At 43.9% G+C, this 21,648-nt stretch overlaps 1 protein-coding gene across 1 annotated transcript in view; it reads right to left on the minus strand.

Moving 5' to 3' along the window:
• Positions 1-1,630: 1,630 nt before the first annotated feature.
• LOC147441632 (Cysteine proteinases superfamily protein) overlaps positions 1,631-21,648 on the minus strand; it is a 29,338-nt gene continuing 9,320 nt past the window's right edge. Inside the window, exons 4-7 of the mRNA XM_086483201.1 lie at positions 2,337-2,442; positions 2,198-2,252; positions 2,074-2,127; positions 1,631-2,004 (exon numbers count right to left, since the gene is read on the minus strand). Coding sequence (XP_086339327.1) covers positions 1,858-2,004; positions 2,074-2,127; positions 2,198-2,252; positions 2,337-2,442 — 362 coding nt within the window. The 3' untranslated portion in view covers positions 1,631-1,857. The remainder of the gene's footprint in view (positions 2,005-2,073; positions 2,128-2,197; positions 2,253-2,336; positions 2,443-21,648) is intronic.

Genomic DNA, 21,648 nt, shown 5'->3' on the forward strand with positions numbered 1-21,648 from the left:
TCACTCAAGAATCATGCCTAGAAATGATTTTATCAATGCTAAGTGCATTTCATAGCAACTACACATCATCATCATTACAATATATTAGACTCTTGACATGCCTAGAAAATATTTTCAATGCAACTATATATTGCATCATCATCATTATAATATTAGAAAATATTTTCAATACAACTATATATTGGTAATCTCACATACCATACTGGCAGCTCTTTATTATATAAGGGAGAATCTCTACAGATTTTGTAGCACGGTTCCCATAGATCCCACCTTGGAATCAATCGGAAGCCCAATAGTAAATCTCGAACTTGTCCACCCCTAGAAGTTGCCCCTCTGTGAGTGGTGAGCTAACCAATCTAGCCACGCTCCGCTGCCGCCTCATGTGTACAGCCTTGCAAATTAAAAGAATTAACCTCCGACCCCTGCTTCCCTCCCTAGCTCTCCCGAGCCTCCTGCCTACTCCAATTGTGGTTACCCCAATTGTGAACATAGAGGAGCCAATGAAAGGATAGGTCCCAAACCTAAAATAACATATCCACCATATATATTTCATTATTTGAGTACTTGATGCTGTAAATATTTTTTGTACTTGAAAAGAGTTTAATATCAATTGTTTTTAGACATCATTTTGATTCAAAAGTGGATGCACACTAGAGCAAGTGGTTGATTGCAACACTGCAAAAACAACCTAATTTTAGATGCAACCCAACCTAAAATTTGTGAACTCTACCAACTTTTAAACTTGAAGATGAGAAAACCTACAAAATTTACAAAACCCAAGTGGAAAAAGCTTGAAACATGGTCAAGTTACCCCTAACAAATGTTTAGGAAGAAGTTTATTTGAAGTGTTGTTTGATAGAAACATCGACATTGATGATTTCAAAGAAAAAGCCCAAACCAACTATGAAAATAAGTGCAAATATTAAACCACAAAAAACCAAAAGGCAAGCTTTAGATTCATGATAGTCACCCACAATGCAATGCGACCATCACTACCATCATGGAAGAACTTAGTAGATAGGACTTCTGCGCCTTCCCAAATCCATCCTCACAAATCCTAAGGGACTGGAAATAAACAAGGTACAATCCAATTGGCATTATAACAAAAGAGCTCTCTTGTCTTTTATCAACTACCACATTTTATCTGACACCCATTTTGTCAGATATGCAAAGAGAAAGTCATGTTGCACATAAGTCCCTTGATCACTCCATGTATTCCATCAGAACTTGGCCTTATAGACACGTTTACTATGTGAATGTAGGTTAGTGATGCATAATGTACTGTTTGGGATGCTCCGGCAGCTTTCACTGGCCTTGGCACTCGAAAGTAGCTAAATTTTCACTTGCTGTTGTCACAAACTAGAGTGCAAAAATCGAGTGCGTGTGCATCAATGGGCACCGACGTGCTCTCAACACATGCACAAGCTTCTATTGTTTGACATGATGCATGCGCAAGCATGTACATTCGCGCGCACACCTGTATACGCGTCTGAAGCTTCTACCAATTAACAACACATGCTCTTTTATCTACAGAAAACAAACCCATGGATTCTGACCCATTGGTCATTCCTATTTGCAAAAATATGGATTTGTAAGAGGGGAAATAATCAGAAAATTTGTACACATTAAAGAGGCCCTTATCAGTGTATTAGTCAATTAAAAATTGGCCCCAACAATATGTAATCTTCACATCTGGTTACTGAACATAAGAAATTTTTCCTTTGCAGGTTAGGCAATTGATGCATGGATGTGAGCAGTGAAGTAGGTAGTTCAAACCCGAACTTACATCCTATTCTCATGAAGTGATCATGAATTGATACTACCCTCAAAAGGAGGCTCATGAGGAGATCATGCAGGTTAAATCAATAAGTCATAGTGATTGCTGCCACTAAAAAGTAGTCTCACAGGCTTGCAAGCCACCTCCTTGGAGGCTGTCAAAAACTCTGACCCATATTGTGCAATTGGCACAAAGCCAGACCTCCACGAACCGCTAAACCCTTTTGTCTGCGTAGAAATAACACAGTGTAAAAACCTACAATTTTTCTGGCTTCTCAAGACTAAAGTAAATGATACCTCATGTTCAGGAATGTACACAATAATTGGCTGTTGGTAAATCCGGGACAAGACCTTGTTTGCAAGCCAAAGTACATTAGGGAGGTGCAACAAAATCTATTTAACTTAAATCTCCATTCCTTACCAAAAGCTCCGATTCACCACCCCAAAAATCTGGGTATCTTATTCGCCTACAGTATCTGAAAACTTCAATAGAATCAGAGTTCATACTTCTGAATCCAATATCTTCAAGAAACCACACTATTAGAGGCATATTGCCTCACCGATTGATTGATTCATCGATTGTGATTGCTATCAGGGCTTCTTCATATTTTTGCCGATTTTTCTCCGTAGAGCAGAGGGCATCCTTGACAGTCGTGCGAAGATTGTCTGAAAATGAGGCAAGCACTCAACTTCAGTATGTCATCTGTTCCAAGCACTAAAAAATAACAAAATTGAGGAGTCCACAGGCACAGGAGGCTAGCAGGGCCTATAAAACTCATAACGTCCACATTAGTAACATAGTCCAAGAAAATCATCATGTATATAACTAAAAGTACATTTAGACTCAGCTAGCTAGTCATTGGGTTAGTTGAGCCAAAAAAGTAAGTAAAATAAAAAAATTAAAATGTATTATGGCTACCTCCGAGCTTTATGAAAAAAATTACAGAATTGCCACAACAAATAACACAATTCAGTGAGTAGAGTGAATCTTTAATAAAAACACAATAAAGAGTCTAACCTGACTCAGCTTTGGTCGCATGCTCCATCTCCCTCTTCAACTGCTGTAAAAGGATATATGGAGATCCTTCTTTCTCCATGTGAGATATGGAGCATTGTTAAAGGCCACCGCTCTTAAGTTTTCTAAGAGAGAAGCCTTGTCAACAGATCCTAAATCTTGAAATGTGATGCATCATCTCTCTTTTCTAGTGCATCTACGGCACTGGAGTTAGCTGTGAATCTTGACTCATCCAAAATCAACGATGCATCCTGATGAATTCAAAAACCAGCTGTACCCCCAAAACTGCTTGCATTTCCCCTGTTGGATCCTCAGAGTCCGCCGGCTTTTTCCTGGTTTTGTGTGCAATTCTTGCATGATTGAAGGAATGAAGAGAGGAGCCCAGATAGAGCTAAGAGAACAGTAATCACACAAACACAGACACACTCTCTTTTTTTTAGTAATGTCAAATTGAATTACCAATGGGAAACCTGAAAACGAGGAAAACCTATAGAAAATACTACAAGGAGTAAGTCAGAAACAGTCAAAGTAGAGCTCGTAATGACTAAAGGGGAGCTCTTCCAAGTCATAGGCAACTTGAAGGGACTGTCGAAGAGATGTTTTGAAGAAGGAAACATACTCCACTTGAATCCGGTGAAACATGAGGAGGTTATGTGCTCTCCACACTGTCCATAGCACCCAGAATCTAACCCAACCGAAAAGTATGGATACGACAGAAGCAATGGCAGAAGCACTCCAAAAATCCAAAAAAAGCGACCAAAATGTATCCCAAGGAAACGCGTGCGAAGAGCTGTAGAGATGCAATCCACAAATTGTTGTGTACAAGAACAAGACCACAATAAATGTGGAATATTCTCAGTGCCTGCACCACAACGAACACATCGCGAAGAGGCCAATCTTCTGGAGTGCAAAAATTTGCCAGTTGGGAGAACCCCAACAATGCATCTCCACATAAATAATCGCTCCTTAAGAGGTAGCTTAGCATGCCATAGCTTCATAACTTTACTCCGCCATCATGTAGAACCTTTATTCATATTCCATACTTCATTACAGTGTTCTTGTATCCAAGAAGATGACTGCAAATGACAATACACCTTCTTTGCAGATATTGAGCGGATCGAAGAACCAACATAATGCCAATCACAGATTTGATCCTCCACAACCAGCGTCAGAATGGGAGATACAGAATCAACCACATCCTTGATGGTGTTCCACATGCGCCAGTAATGCATCTCAAGCCCCAAAGTAAGAGCAGCATGTTTAAACGAAATCACCCGTCCATCAGTGTCTATCACATATGTTATCCTGTCAATACCTTTTTGGGAGAGAAAATAAGCCTGTTTAGGAGAGCGTTGAACAAGAGTCCGATCAAAAACCCGACTCCAATGCAAACTCTCCAATCGAAGTGAATTTCCACAGGCGTCACCTCTACCATGCCACATCAATTCCTGCGTGACTAATTTCCAATCTGCCACAAGACTCGAAGCAAGGGGGCATCCAGGTATTGTAGCGTCAAATTTACCAAAAACCACATCCCAATACAAAGGCCGCCAATGGCCAAAAGCTGGCGTAGAAACTGCATGAGAGCACAGAAACGCAAACATTTGCATCCACGGTTGTTTTTGCTCAACCAGCACCAATAACAAAGTGGCCTTCCTTGCTGTAACATGAGAACACAAATGTAGAATGTTTAGACCACCACAACGCTTTGGAGTACACAACTTATCCATCGCGAGCCCTTTTTCTGAGAGCAAGTAGACCAAAAGTGCTCTAAAACCCGAGACATAAAGGCGCGAAGACAACAGGCTTGCCAATGCAACAATGGCAGGAAAAATTACATATATACCACCAAGATGAATTGCACTATTCTGAGTCTTACATGCAGCGGCCAAGTAGACAATTTCCATTAGTGTAATTTAGACCTCAATTTATTTTCAATCCAATCCAATAATTTGGCATTGTTGACTGACCAAGCCAGGGGTATCCAAGCTGCCTCACAATTTTTCAAGCTTCACTATTTGTATTGGCCATAATACAGAGTGCCAATCCATTTGATGCAATGGCAACAATTTAGATTTTCGGAAGTTCACTTGTAGACCTACAGCCAACCCATAAACATGTAGAACTTCCATGATACATCGAGCATCCTCAGGTAGATTTCTAGGCCAATACACACACACACATACACACCCAAGAGCTATAAGTCCATAACTTATAGAGAATGCTCATACAACTGGATAATGAGAAAAATGAGCCAACTCACCTAAAAATATGCCACGTCAATAAAAAAGCTAATAAATGGGCTAAAATGTATATACCTAGATGAATCATAACCATTGTAGTACAAAGTTCAAAACTTGACAAAATGTGACCTTAACTTTGTTGCTTGTCCAAACACGAACAATAAGATAATCACCTTTATCATGCAAGCCTGTACAAAAGCTATGACAACCATACTCACGTCATCAGTACCCCAAGAGTACGTAGAGGTTTATAAAGAGGTCATTAATTATTTAAACGTACTCTATAAAACCAACAAACTAAGTTTCTATCACCCTCCGAATGTGATGGGTATACTCAACCATGAGAGGACCGAATAGCCACCTTATACTCCATAGCATTCACCAAAGGAGTATCCTCAGCCTTTGATAACTTGGAATTTGGATCCATAGGATGAGCAGTGAAAGAGCACATTTCCATACCATACATCTACCAACATTTTTTAACGTACTTCTTTTGAGAGATAAAAATACCCTCATATGAGTGCACTATTTCCAAACCAGGAAACTAATGCGGTATGTCATAGCAAGGGGTCGACATGACTTTTCATCCAACCAACAAGATTGTCACAAATGTACAACATGGCATACTAACTTAGACAGACTTATTTAAGCACATGAAAGTGGCCGAAATCAAATGGACCAAGTTGAAAAACCTTAGAATATGATGGCATAGCCCCTATACAGATATCTGCAACGGTTTTTAGGGATGATACGAAAATCCCGAATTTTTAGGGATTTTCCCTGTGGCCGCCAACTTTTCATATCTAATGTTTATTTACCTTAGGCCTTATATAGGATCCTTGGGGGCCCTCTCTAGAAGTGTACAATGTGCATCTTGCAAGAAGGTGCTCCTTTGGGAGGTGTACTTTGTTATCATCAATAAAGAAACAAATACCGAAAGGGGCACCAGGCTTGGAAACCAATGCATTTGGAGGCAAAACTCCGACACTTCGCGTCAACTCTCTCTCTCTCTCTCTCTCTCTCTCTCTCTCTCTCTCTCTCTCTCTCTCTCTCTCTCTCTCTCTCTCTCTCTCTCTTTTTGAAAAATCAAGGCTGTATATTACTGAGTACAATATAATCCCCAGCGGATGCCAAAATAACCTATCACGTGGGGTGTACAAGCTGAAGGTAAGGGTGAGAGCCACTATAGTGACAACTCAACTAGAACAATCTCATGGTGGTCTGTGTGATGAGTGGAGGAGAAACCACTGAGGGGGGGCATAATGCCATGTAATCTAGCCACCTGTAAGTGTGAAGAAGAGTGGAGAACGGGCCCAACGCCAAAGGAAGGCAAATCGTCGAGCCTCGGCTGCTCTAGATGTACCTGAGGAAGAATCCCACTGCCAAATCAGGGTGTGAATGATGTCCAGCCAAATGGCAGTGAGGGTATCCTGAAGGAGCTGTGGAGCCGCACTGAGAATGTGAAGACAACGAGCTTTCCAAACATTCCATAGTGTAATGCTAGTGATGACTGAAAAAACTTCATCACGTGTCTGAGGATCCCCCTGCCAAGCTATCTGTGGTAACATAGCCAAAGTCCCTCGCCGATAACCAGTCGAGGTAAGCATAAGAGTTGGATCTATGTCTGAGCCCTCGTAGAAAAGATGTGGTCTGGGCATCGGCATCAACCATGAGACAGAGCCCCAAGTGAGAAATCCATGCTGAACACCGGCTCTGCTAAGTAAAAAGCAAACTGCTAGCCACACTATATGAGAAGAGGAGCATGACCAAAGACAGTGTGCAGGTGACTCATGTAGTCGCGAAGGACATCAAGTGCATAACGGATCATGACCCATAGTAGCTAGCCAAGTCCCAACTGGAAGTCCTGCATGTGCAATCATCCACATGAAAAAAGAAATACGACGAGCCGCATGTAAATCCCAGATGGCTGACCAAAACTGCTGTAGATAGGCATGGGAGAGACCTGAATGTAACCAAAAACGCATACGAGTGGGCTGCTCTGGGTGTTGTCTCATCAATGCTAATCTTCCAATTCTGACAGTGTACTCAAAGAATGATACAGGTGCACCGGTGGGGTTAGAGTGAGGCCAATGCCACTCTCCTCGGTCCCAATAAAGCTGAGATAGGGCACGACCCTCCCAAACCCAAAGCCTCCAAAGGGCGGCATCAGCGGAAGCGAAACGAGGGTCAACACAACGACGCTTCCCGCGAGAGCCAACTACTCGTATGGCCTCCCATCGAGCGCCGGGGTAGACAAGGTGCGGAGAGGTGGTATCATATGTCAATCTAGCATGAATCCCCTGAGAGTAGTCTGTATCAACTGTGAACAGCATGGTGTCCAAACGAACTAATAAGAGAGTGCTCTGAGCAAAGAGACCTTCCCAGCCACTATGTGGAGGCATCTGAACCGTGCCTCGCATGACTGCGTCCCACTGTGAAGGAACGGCGGAGTCAATCTCAAGCAGTCTGTCTGTCACCCCGCGACCAATGTCATAATGTTCTGCCACAAAATCTACATCCAGCATACGCGTCTCATGAAACAACCGCATAGAGGTAGCAAGGCCAGTGTCCCAAGCAGCCCAATCAATGTGAGTCCTCTCTCCAAGCTGACGGGGTGGGTTCACCGAAGAATCAAGAACTGCATCATTCCAAATGAGAGGCTGGCGCTCAATCTCCTCACAACACGAGGGAGGTGAGCGTATGATAGCCCGTCGCATGGAAACCCAAATCTGAAGGAGTGATCAGATGAAGGGTGAGAGAGTGCTGGTGAACAAGGGGGCATCCGTAAAGAGAAAATGATACCCTGTATGCCAAGTATGACCATCTCTAGTGCCAAGGCGTGGAGTTGCTGTGCAAAGAGCGGCCTGAAGAAGCATCTTCCAAGGTTCTTGGCCGGGAAAAAGACCCCGAACAATAAGCTTAGTAAGAAGGGCGCGACTCTGTAATTCTAGATCAATAATGCCAAGGCCTCCCTCTGACCTAGGTCGAATAATGGTGGACCAGCGAACTCGAGCACGAGTATCAGTACTCCCATCTGTGCCACTCCATAAAAAGTTTCGCACTAGTCTGCGGAGCTGAGCTGTCACTCCAGAATGTAGCATCCAACAAGAGGCCGTATACCATACTGTAGCCAGAATGACCTGGTTGACGACCAATGCACGGCCAGCCAACGACAGATGACGTGAAGACCAATGACATAGCTTCCTGCGAATAGACTGTAGTACGGGTGCAAATTGTTGCTGTGAGGAAACGTCAAATCCAACCTGAAAGCCCAAATATTTGCATGTCTGACCCGGCTGCAGCCATGTGAAACCATCAGCTACCCCCCAAGTAGGTATGTCATCACTGCCAACCAGTAACCCATAGGATTTATGCCAGTTAATACGTGCACCACTGGCAATGCAAAAAACCTCCAGGGCCTCCCGCATGGCATCAAGAGCTGCTAGCAAATAGCGCAACATCAACATAGTGTCATTAGCAAACACCTGATCGATAAGGTCCGGAGCTAAAGGTACTAGCATGGTCAAGCCACGAAATGCATGACTCTGAGCACGAAGAAAATCGGACATAGTCTCTCCGACAAACAGATACAGATATGCTGCTAAAGGACATCCCTGACGGACAGATCGAGAAAGCTCAAAACTGCGACTGACACGACCACCAATAGTAATAGCATTGCTGGCAGTCCTGAAGAGAGCGGAAATGCCTGCGATCCATCTCGAGGGGAAACCCATCCTGGCTAATGATCCTTCGAGAAAGTCCCACTCAACACGATCGTATGCTTTCTCGAAATCAAGAATGAAAAAAGCGAGAGGTTCAGAAGATGATCAGGCCCACTCTACTGCCTCATAAAAAGTGAAGATATTATCCAGTATGCATCGATCCATGACAAAACCTGTCTGAGAAGTATGAATAATATCTGGTAAGAACGGTCGCAAGCGATGGCTGATCAGTAACGCTAATATCTTATAGACCGAAGGGAGTAGGGTAATAGGTCTCCACTGGCGGAGCTGAGTGGTGTCACCCCCTTTCGGAATAAGAGATATGAGACCTAAGCAAAGATCCGGATGCATATATCCTAATGCAAAGATGTCCTAACAACCGCGAAGCAGTGGTATATGCAATACATCCTAATAAGTCAAAAAGAAAGCTCTAGTGAGGTCATCCTCTCCTGGACAAGAGGATGGATCTAGACTCTCGATAGCAGCATGAAGCTCTGCAAGTGTGAAGGGTGCCATCAAGATCTCGGCCATAGTGTCTGTACAACGGCGTCGGGTGTGATGCTAGATCTGCTCACGGGCTAGTAAAACCTCAGTAGTGCATACATCAACAGTGAACAATGCCTCAAAATAATCTGCAGACATGTCAAGAATAACATCAGGATGCATATGAAGTGTCCCCTGAGCATCGCACAAAGTCCGAAGGGTGGTGCCAGGAGGGCGCTCTTTATGCGCAGCGAAGAAGGCTTTATTCATTCGATCAGCTTTAGCTATCCAATGAGATACTGAAGCATGATGAGTGAACTCAGACCTAGCCTCCTGTACGCGACAAATTTCCTCTGTGAGCTCTGTCTGTCTAGCAGCGAGATAAGCATCCTGAGGCCACTCCTCAAGCAAGCGCTGTGTGGAACCAAGAGGAATATGAAGATGAGACTCACGTACTCTCAACTGTCGATGAATAATAGCAGTCTGATCACGGCAGTAAATACTAGACTGAGTAATGCAATGAGCAAGGAACTCTCCAAGGAAACCACAATAAGAAGCACCCGTGGACCATAAGTCACGAATCTGTTGCTGCAAAACTTTAGTGGTGAGAACACTCTCAGGGATGCGGCAGCCTCGTCTCTGTGCAGAGGATCTAGTGAAGGAGATAGACAGAGAGATGGGTAAATGATCTGAGAGGCTGGTCCCTCTCCAAATAGTAGTAAATCCACCTAGAGCTGCTGCCCAAGGGCCAATGTAAAAACGATCAAGTCGCTCTAATAATCTCCCCTGCTGTCTCTGAAACCCCCACGAGTAATGAAGTGTAGCACGGTGGTGACCAAAAGAGGGGATGTGCCAGGCATCAACACCTTGAATAGCTAGAAGAAATCGATCCCAAGCTGACTGCTCATCGGGAGAAATGGATGATAGAACTCGAGGTGTGATGGATTGCCAATCAGAGTCGCTCTCGACGTTGTTGAAGTCGCCTCCAACAACCCAAGAGTCTACAGCAGGTAGAACAGTAGCCAAGGAGGACCAAAAAGTAGCCCTCTCCCGAGGAGTAGTGGGTGCATAGACCGACATAAAACCAATGATAGAGTCCCAAATCCGAATAGAAACATAGACTGCTCTGCCAGCGACAAGGGTGCCATGCTGCTGAACTGAGGCCAAGTAACGTGGCCCCACTGAAATGCATACACCGCAACTCTGTCCATGAATGCCCAAAGCAGGCTCCCAAAAAGTGTGAGCGCCCGAGGGCATGAGATTACCAAAGGGAGTGGCAATCTTATGCTCCTGTACTAGTAATATATCCACAGTGCCTACTACATGAGCGTGTAAATCTCTGCGAAGTAAAAGCTTGCGAGAACCTCTTACCCGAGAAGTCTGTAAACCATTAGCATTCCAAGAAACTACATGTAAATCCATAGTCTGCATGAAAGAATTGGTAAAGCATCTGACTAACTACGCATCTTCTTGGAGGCAGCTGGGCCATCCAAGGGGTGAGCTTCGGGCGGTAGGAAAGCAACCCGCAAGCCCTCTCTAAAATATGGTGTCTCATTGCACCAACTGCGGACCTCAGCTTGTTTACATTGCATTACCGATGCTGTAGCTTTGACACCCCAAATGCGCATAGACATAGGAAGCACCACATCTGAGGATACATGAATGACCATAGGCAATGAATAGCAAGCATAAACATCACTCCATTCCATAGCACCAATAGTCTTTAGAGTTTACGCTACTTCTTGTCAATGGGCTAACATCTTGTCACAGTTTCACTTCCAGATTGTCCATGTGCAGGGACAAAAGAACTTGGTGGCAGATGCTTTGTCCTGAAAGCCGTTGGTCTTGGCTATTAACACGATTTATTATAGAAGCTTCGAGAACATGGTCGATCAGTACACAAGATCCAGATTTTTCAGATGTATTCAGTTGAATACAGAATGGGAAGGTAGTAGCGGGATATTCCATTCGGGATGGCTACTTGATGAAGAAAATGATATTGTGCGTTACACAGCCGTTGAGGGAAAAGGTTCTAACTGAATGCCACTGTCCACCATTTACGGGTCACCGCGGCCTTAATACCACCTTGAAAGGTGTGGAGCATTACTTCTTTTGGCCGAGACTCAAGGACGTGGATGATTTTGCACGCAGTTGCTTGGTATGCCAGAAGGTCAAGTTTGACATGCATAAAGCACAAGGATTGTTACAGCCTTTACCCATTCCCACCCACCCCTGGGAAAGTATTGCTATGGATTTCATTTTTTATCTCCCGAAGACACAGAGTGGACACGATGGTATCTGAACTATTATTCACAGAATTAGCAAGCAAGCTCGTTTCATTCCAGTGAAGAAAACAGTCAAGCCAGATCATTTAGTGAGACTGTTCATTGCCCAGATATTCACGTTACATGGCATGCCTGAGACAATTGTCTTTGACAAGTCTTTGACAAAGATCCTCGATTCACAGGTTTGTTTTGGAAGAACATTGGCACACGGTTGTAGTTCCTGTCATCTTTCCACCCGCAGACAAATGGGCAATCTGAGATTGCAAATTCAATCGTACTGGATTTATTGAAGTCTTACATTTCGGGTCAGAAGACTCAATGGGAAAAGTTTTTGCCTTCGGTGGAATTTGCCTACAATAACACGATCCACTCTTCGACGGAAAAGGCGCCATTTGAGATTATTGAAGGTGCTACAAAGGTTCCACCCTTCTTAAGCACAAAAGATAAGATTTTTGAAGTCGACCAATACACGAGGGACTTGGACACTGCTTTTGCCCAGGTCCAAGAGGCTTTAGAGAAATCTCAAGAAAGACACAAGATGTAAGGTGCAGCGGAATGAATGTTTGAACTTTGCTCAAGATGAGTGCTCCGAATTGTGCTCAAGGTTCCTTTTGTTCTTGTGGAAGGGAGAGCCTTCCGTTCTTAATGAGAGAGTGCAATGATCACAACAAAGTGAATGGACACTGTGCGTGCAAGTGTATGAGACTGAGAGATAGAGAGAGAAGAGAATATGACACCAGAGATGTTGTAAAACCCTCCTCCGAAGGCCCCACTCTCGTCGGCGAGAGTGGTCTACTATTGATTGCACAAACGGGTACAAACTGAATGCATGTGACTAATGGAAGTCTAGGCTATATCGGTGTCGACGACGGTGATGGCGAGACCAACCTAAGGGCTGAAATCTGCAATCTTTTATCTGTTGTCCAAAAACGCTATGGGCTGAAATCTGTTGTTGCCGAAAACGCTATGGAAATCGCTGATTTTGCTGTTCTTTAGGGCTGAAAATCTGCATCTACTGTAGGGCTGAAAACTGATGTTCTTTGGGCTGAATCTGCTCGTCTTTTAGGGCTGCATCTTTTAGGGCTGCATCTGATGTTGCTTCATTGCTGGAAAACACTGCATGGCTGAGGTTTTATCTGCTGAAAAACGCTAGGCCAGAAATGGGCGATTTGGGGATTTTACTAACGCTAGGGCTGAGGGGTTTCTTGCGGTGAAGCCTGGGATCAAAAACGCTAGACCTGTGGTCTGCTGGCGATGAGGGAGATCTGGAAACGCCAAGTGTTGGAGGTGTATGGCGAGGATCACCTTGATGAAAAACGCCAAGGATGGGATCTTGCTTGGAGGGGAAACCACCAAGGTTCTTGCTTGAGAAGTTGCTTGTTGAGCGGTGGAGCTCCTGCTGCCTCTTCTGCCAATTTGATAGTCTAGGTTTGCTTATATACAAACTTACTCAATTTGCCTTACCTACTTTCCAACAAAAGTCACTTAAAAATAATAAGTGAAAAATGTCAAAAATAGGTAAAATAGGCTAAATGCACTGGGAAATTTCCTTGAAGGATTCTGATGGATTTTGATGGGAATGCTTATGATCATGCTGTGTGCAACCAAAGGATATGCATCTACACTAAGTGACTGGTCTTGAACGGTCTGCGAACAAACTCACAAAAGTTCCAGATCACTTCTAAATCTAAACTGACTGGACTGACTGAACCCTTGTCGTGTTGTAGCTTGTCCATAAACACCTAGGGTTGGATGTGTCACGTGACATCCCCTCCTTTTCAAAGTGAGGTACTGGTACCGAACTGTATGGCGTCGAGGGAGATCGCCAATAACATCCGGAATCCTGGAAGGGACTCTTCACCGGCCCACTCGGATGTGTGGGTTGTGCGGTACTTGAACTTCATAAAGGTCTGCAACGCTTGCTTCTTTGGGCAGCGCCGAAAGCGACACAAAGTTTTCTGTGGCTCCTTCAATGCTTCAACTTCGTCGAGTGTCATGCTTCTTTCTTCTTCAAGAATCTCCATGGCTGAAAATTCTTGAACCCATTTCCAACACATAACCATGAACATACCTATTCCATGTAAAGTGATTGGAAAAAATCATGTCGTCCTAATAGACTGTGCATGCAATGTAGATGAACAAAGAGACAGAGTGCCGAACTGTTCACCACACACACGCAAACAATGAGATCACAGATTTCTCTTCGGATCTAAATCAATAACTGTGGCAATTCACAACGAAAATGCCCATGCTTGGTTCTCATACTTTCATGTGCTCTTTCTACGAATGTGTCATGCCAAGGAAGAGACATGGAATGTGACTTCCTTACATACATACTTTTCAGCTTTTCATGAAAAATCCGCATACATCCGTGCTCATCCATGAGTGAAACGTGCTCAACATACAATATGTCATGCCTAGGAAAAGGGATCACATAAAGACGCTGACTAAAATACAGGAAACGATCACGAATGGAACACTCGAACAATGCGTGCGTATGAATCATGCGAACACATAATACTTCCTGTGAGGGTTCTTTGGACCTAGGCTCGAGAGCCAAGATCGATTCTTCCTGAAGGGGTTCTTTGGACCTAGGCTCGAGAGCCAAGATCGATCCTCCGTGGCTAATCGAACCTGCAATGAGGTTAGCTTCACTAGAGAAAGTATCAACTAACACATCATCCTTATGAACAATCACATCATCTGCATCCAAATCATCATTCTTATGAGAAATCACATCTTGATCATGCAAATCATCATGCTCATCCTTATCATCCAAATCATCATGCTTCTCATAATCATGCGAATCCTGTGTGTCATGCTTTGGAGAAGCAGAGACTGAGAGAGTCTCCTTCTCCTGAATCCGTTCAATCTTGTCCAGCATATTAGCAATGAGAGAGTGAGAATGAACAACTTCCTCTCCACGAAAGACAATGGGAGAGTCATTTTTGGCATTGAGAGTGAAAGTGTTAGCCTCCCAATCAATGAGAGGGTTAAGCTCACGATACCATCGAATGCCCAAAATCATATCACATCCTGAGAGAGGAGAGACAAAAAATCTTCTACGGAAAGTAGCTTGTTGAATTGTAAACAACACATCAAGACACTCTTGCGTGATGAGAGAGTCCATACCGAGAACAAAGCCAGAGACCTCAAGAGGAGATTTCTGACTAACCTCTAGGCGGGCTCTCTCAACAAGAGAGGGACTGATCACATCATGCATACTACCTGGGTCAAACAATATGGCAAAACAGTGCCCCGTCATATGACCATAACATTTAATGAGAGAATCATCAATGGAAGGGTCAGGAGAAACTTGGGACACACTCGTGTTATCATTAATTGCATTGAAGAGGAAGTGGGTTCTGTGGATTCTTTAGATTCATTCGATTCAAGCTTAGGACATGTTCTTTTTATGTAACCCTTAATGTGACAATGAAAACAACGACCTTTCTTAGAATAAGTGCTTTGCTCTTCCAACGTGATGTATCCTCCTAAAATTCCTTGTGCTACCTTTTCATCTCGAGTAAGCTTAGGTTTAGCAATTGTGTTAGCCTTACCCTTAGATTCATTGGAAGAATTCTTTTCTGAGAGACTGTTGAAAGATTGGTTAGAAGAGTTACCGTTCTTACTATTCTTACCGTTCTGAGGGTTCTGAGAAGTCTGCGAGGTAATTATGGAAGTCTTGTTCTCCTTAGGCTTTCCCTTGTTGTGCTTCATCTCCTGTGCGAGAGCAATCGCTACCGTCTTGTTGAGATCGATTGGATCGAGCATCTCAACATCGTACTTGATATACTCGTCCAATCCATAAAGGAATGCCTCTTTGCGTTCATCATCCGACTTGCGTAACTGGGTACCTAGCTGCAAAACACGATTAGAAAAAGACATAACCGGCATACCATTTTGCTTGAGAGCGTGCCAATCGTCCTTCAATCGTGCGAGGTACTGAAGTGGCATAAACCGCGCCTTGAGCTTGTCTTGGAAATTAGCCCAATTGAAGGAAAGGGGCGAGAATTCGTCGGCTTCCTCTAAGTGCACGGCTAATTGTGCCTCTTGCCATGTGTTAGGAATGAGATCGTGCTAGCTAGGGTGGATGGAAGAGAAACATAGTGTCAATGTGTGAGTGTGTGTGTAAGCAAGATTATCACTGAAGTGAATTAGGTTCCAAGATAGGATTAGCTTGGACTCATAAACACAATCTTGATTATTGACTTAGCTTAGCACAAGCTCACCATGGACAAACATGTAGTGCAAAATAGAGTTGTGTTTATTCATTCATAAAATGAGCTTTAAGTAGCTCTACAGCCTTGCTCCACAGCATGTGGGATAAATCCACTCTCCTCTCCTTGACTCACACTTTAGGACAAAGCTCACACTTTACAATCCTCCCCTTGAGGTTTGGACTATGACAAGATACTGAAGATGCATAATCCACACAGGCTAACAAAATCCACATAGGATGGTGATATCCACACAGGAAAATAAAGTCCACAAAGGATGGTGATATCCACACATGATGATAAAATCCACACAAGAAAAATCCACAAAGGATGGTGATATCCACACAGGATAATGGAATCCACACAGGAAAAAGTCCTCCCCTACAAGTAGAGAGTCTGCATCTTCAAAATGGGTCTTCATAAAAGACAACATTGCTCTCGTCTTCATCCTTTTTGTCTTCTACTATGTGAGCTGATCCATTGATAGGTCTCTTGCCTTCGTTGTTTCTGCTGTTGCTTCTACTGCTGCTGCTTTCTCCACTGCTACTGCATCCATTTGAGTAGCACCGAGAAGAAGGATGTCCCTTCTTACTGCATTTGTTGCAAGGCTTCGATGATAGATAGTCCTTTGCTATGTGACCTTCTTTGCCACTTAATTTGCGAAGCACCTCTTCACCTTTAAAAATGAAGACACTCTTCACAAATATTTTCTTTGATGACGAAACATTATCATCATCTTCATTTGTCGTATCATTGACGTCTCCTTTTCTTTTATCTTCATTGGTCCAAAATTTCAAGGCTGCTCCCTTCTTAGCTAATGGTGTAGAACATGCATATATTACATTTTGTTTACTTGTGTGTGTGCTCATAGTGATGGGCGGTCTTACCATACACTCATTGTGCACGCAGTGTCTAGAACCCATGATCATATACAAAGTGCCTTTGTGCACAATCTTGCAACAAAAGTGGGATGTTAATATGCTTTTAAGCAATTATGTTGCATACATTTGAAAACGGGAGCGATATAACTCTTTTGTGTGAGGGAGGATTAAACTCTCAAAAGAACTCGGCCGTGGGAGCCAAACCTTGAGCTTTCAAGGTGATTTTTTTTTCTTTAATTTTTAAAAAAAAAAGTACTTGGTTGCAGGTGTCGTGTAGCCGATGAATGGCGAGCTAACTGGTTGCAGGCCGCATGTGTCATGAGCCGAGACGAGCTGGGCCACCAAAGCAAAGCCGGCACAAGCGATGGGCTGCAGATAGTAGATCGGCAGGCTGAAGCGATGCTAATGATGGCGAGTAGCAATGCTAAGGGAAGAGGGGTGGCTTTTAAACACTGCTACAATGCCTCAACAAGGGTGTGGGTAGTTGACGACACACAGTGATGGTGAATGGCAGCAGGTAGGTGTACCGCAGTCAGCACCTAGAGCTTCCACCATATTGCAAAGGTTGAGTTGGTACAGGGCCATAGGCAAGTGACTCGGTGAGTGAAGGTAGAACTGATGGCGGAGTAGTGATGACTCAGGATTAACGCCACTGTCTACTGCAAAGCATGGGTAGAATAAGCAGGTGTAGGGGCACTGGGGCAGTCAGCGAGCAAGCTATGCGTGCAGCAATTTGACAAGGGCAGTCTCTTCAGGCATTCAATACTTTCCACAAAAGGCAGGCCGTGAGCAGCTCTGTGGATTACAGGCAAGGGGTGGTGATGTTGAACCATGGAGGAGCAGGTGTTCACGCACAGGTTGAGGTGCATAGGACGAGCTCAGCAGCACCGAATGAAGGCTTGAGAAGAGAAGGATGCGGGCCAACAATACAACAAAAAAGGACAAGACTTACAAAACACGCGGTGAGCAGCAGTGGGACGACCTATGTAGATGAGCCAAGGTAGAAGAAGTGGGCCAGCATTCCTTTAGCCTCAAAAGTAAATTAAAACCTCTCAAATTTAGAGAGATACACACGTGCTCTCGACAGAGCAGTAGACAAAAAAAGAAAAACTTTTGTTTTTCTTCTACCTAGTACTTTGACCATCTAAATGTTGCAAAAGTCCCACGCACTCTCTCTCTCTCTCTCTCTCTCTCTCTCTCTCTCTCTCAGTTTCAGACTGTAGGGATTAATTACATAAGCTAATAATGCACTTAATGGAGCAAGTTTGATCAGATGATTAAGTGCACTAACGAAGTCGGACTCAAACAAGGAGACAGTCGATGGAAAGCTCTTGATGATGGCTTCATACACCCATAAAATTGCAGAGAAACTAAACGATACAATGAGAGAAATGCTAATGCAAAAAAGGGTTGATAACGAACACAAAGTAGGTCAAAATGAGTATGAAATGCACACTAATTGAGGAATTGCACATACGACCAATGCTAAATGCGAGTTCCCCTTCACCTAATCGCCATAGGGTAGTGGAGCATGCTCTTGCCCAAGTGGCGATTAGGGATTGGGATTAGTGAAATGATGCAAATAAAGATTAGAGAGTGCTAATCACACAAATGCACACTAATGAACCTAGTTAGCACACCTTAGCTCTGATACCAATTGTTAGGAATGGGATCGTGCTAGCTAGGGTGGATGGAAGAGAAACATAGTGTCAATGTGTGAGTGTGTGTGTAAGAAAGATTATCACTCAAGTGAATTAGGTTCCAAGATAGGATTAGCTTGGACTCATAAACACAATCTTGAGTATTGACTTATCTTAGCACAAGCTCACCATGGACAAGCATGTAGTGCAAAATAGAGTTTTGTTTATTCATTCATGAAATGAGCTTTAAGTAGCTCTACAGCCTTGCTCCACAGCATGTGGGATAAATCCACTCTCCTCTCCTTGACTCACACTTTAGGACAAAGCTCACACTTTACACCATGCGTGGTACCAATTGATGGCATCACCGGCAAGGTACATGGCTGCCGTCAAAACTTGGCTATTCCCTGTCTTCTTAGTTGTCGCAAAATAAGCATTAAATTGATGCAACCAAGAATGAATAACCGTAGCATCCATCTTACCATCATACTTACTGAAAGTCAACTTCTCTGTGACTGGGTTGTTGGAATCCGCATCGTAGCTTGCGCCACTTGAGGAACTCCCACGATCTTTGGCTGGTTCGGACTTTGAGGCAAGTACTTGTCGAACCAATTCTTAAGTGCGGAGGCCTCGTTGAGCCTCTCGCTCGGCCTCCAAGGCCGCTCTTTGAGCTTCCGTTCCTCCTTTCTTTGTGCTTTTCTTTCGTTTCGTTCATCGCGCTCGCGTTCTAAGGCAATGCAAGTTGCTTCTTGTTTTATGGAATTTCTTTCATTTCGTTCTTCGCGCTCGCGTTCCAAAGCAATGCGAGTCGCTTCTTGTTGTGCCAGCGTAATTCGATTCGCATCTTGTTGTGCCAGCGCAAGGCGAGTCGCTTCGCGATTCGCTTCTTGTTGTTGGGCCATCATGTCCAACATCGACTTGACCATCGCCTCCAAGGAAGTTGGTACAACTCGTGGCGTAGATGGAGAAGGGGGAGGGTCAGAAAAATCTCTTGGTGTGGAGAACTCTTCGTCGCCTCTCTCATGCTCATCACCTATATGCGAAGTATCCATTCCGCTTCGGGTGATGACCATGCACTATGATCTTTGGTTCTTAAGTCAACGAGGAACTTGGGTTTTTGAGAGTCTTGAGGTTCTTGAGGTTCTTGAGGGTTTTCTTTCGCTTGCAATCTGTGTTTGAGAAGGATCTTCTCTTCACCCGAGTTCTACTCTTTTCCGCGGGCGCACCCCTTGGCAGCCTTGCGCTCACACCAAGGTTGCTTTTTCCCACCTCACGTCGATTGGCTGGCCGCTAAGTGCACAGTCCCCTCTTAATGAGTGGAAAAAGGCACAGGGGGAGGCTGGACAAGCCCTTCTTTCTTGGGATTCCTATCACTCTTCGAAAACACGATTAGGAATCGACACGCCCAAGCGAACTTGGTTACGTGCGACCTCAACAAGCAAAAAAATTCATGTGGTTCTTTCCTTGAGTGATACAGAACATTGCCAAAGCTCTGATACGAATGTAAGGTGCAGCGGAATGAATGTTTGAACTTTGCTCAAGATGAGTGCTTCGAACTGTGCTCAAGGTTCCTTTTGTTCTTATGGAAGGGAGAGCCTTCCGTTCTTAATGAGAGAATGCTATGATCACAAACAAAGTGAATGAACACTGTGCATATAAGTGTATGAGATTGAGAGATAGAGAGAGAAGAGAGATACTCGTTCCAGAACAACTACTGGCACATAAAGATACAAAGATTAAAGGTAAAGTGATTAGGCAGTTCTTGGTTAAATTCAAGAACTATCCTACATTGGATGTGAAGTGGATGGAGAAGGAGGACCTAGCACATACTCCTCAGATTGTGGAACTTTACCTTGAAGCATTTGGTTTAGCATAGTCTACTCCGATAGAACCCCGATTTCAGCATGGGCGAATCTAGTGTAGCGGGTTTGCACAAGAGGGGAGTCACTCCGCTCCTTTGTCAACTGATTGCCCCGATTTTTTTATATAGAGTCATTGATGTCCCTTTGGGTTTTAGGGATACAGCTGAGCTGACAGTATTCTGTTGTATGACTTTATGAACTCGAATTCCCGATAATGAAAATGATACTGATTGATTTATACTTGACTTGTTTGAGTGCAAGAACTGATTGACGAAATGACTACAGCATTTCGGTCTCATAAATCTCTATACTATATAGACATGATTGCAATATGGATTAGTTAATCGGGCATCTGTGAAGTCCCGATTGGATCTAGATGCGATTGCTAAATACGTTGCCGATTAATCATGGTCTGAGATTTGGAATGATTTTGAATGTGATTTGTCATGTGATGTCTTGTGATGTCACGTGATGTCCTGTGATGTGACTGTCGATTGGTACGTGTTAGATGTGTTGTACCTAGTGCGTCAGTACTAACAGTCAGTGTCTGCTAAGACAATTTATCGCCTCTATCTGTCTGCAAACGTAATCGAGGGCGATTACAATGCTTTCAAGAGGGGGTATGTCACAAATGGGATGACGTGGCAACAAACCCGGACACACAGACTGGCCGGCAGTACACGTGGCACACTGTACGGCATTTCCGAATTTTGCGGCGCAAAACCCACTGACAAGCTGACGTGGCGAATTGTACGGAAATCAGCTTTTGCGTAGCCTGATGATGTGTGCAACGTACGGAAGCCCTGAAATTGCGCTGGCTATTTTCATGGCAGCTTTTGGGCCAATTGCTTTATTTTTAAAAGCTTTTAAAGTTAAATGCTTTTGGGGCTCTGCTTTTGGGCATCCCTTGTATCAATAAATAAGTGGGTAGGGCCTCACTTCTCAGAGCATCTGGACACAGAGTATGAGAGTGAGCACCTACCCACTCGTGTCACGTGACACATCCAACCCTATGTGTCCGTGGACAAGCTACAGCATGATCAAGGTTCAATCAGTCCAGTCAGTCTAGATTAGAAGTGATCTGGCACTTTTGTGAGTCTATTCGTAGACCGTGCATGCCGAGTCACTTAGTGTAGATGCATATCCTCTGGTTGCACACAGCATGATCATAAGCATTCCCATTAGAATCCATTAAGAATCAATTAGGGAATTTTCCAGTGATTTTAGCCTATTTTCCCTATTTTTGACATTTTTCACTTATTAATTTAAGTGACTTTCCAACAAAGTAGGTAGGGCAATTTGGGTAAGAAAATATATAAGCAAACCAACGTTAGCACTCAATGGCAGAAGAGGCAACAGGAGCCAAGCTCAGCAGGCAACTTCTCACAAGAACCTTGGTGGACTTTCCCCTCCAAGCAGCAGATTCCCTCACCTAGCGTTTTTGCACAGCATCCCCAGCCTGGCGTTTTTGCATCAAACCTGCATCGCCAACAGTACCCAGCACCTAGCGTTTTGCAAGGA

The sequence above is a fragment of the Adiantum capillus-veneris genome, chromosome 15 (genome assembly GCF_014529385.1).
Source record: "Adiantum capillus-veneris isolate H3 chromosome 15, ASM1452938v2, whole genome shotgun sequence".
NCBI classification, from domain to species: domain Eukaryota; kingdom Viridiplantae; phylum Streptophyta; class Polypodiopsida; order Polypodiales; family Pteridaceae; genus Adiantum; species Adiantum capillus-veneris.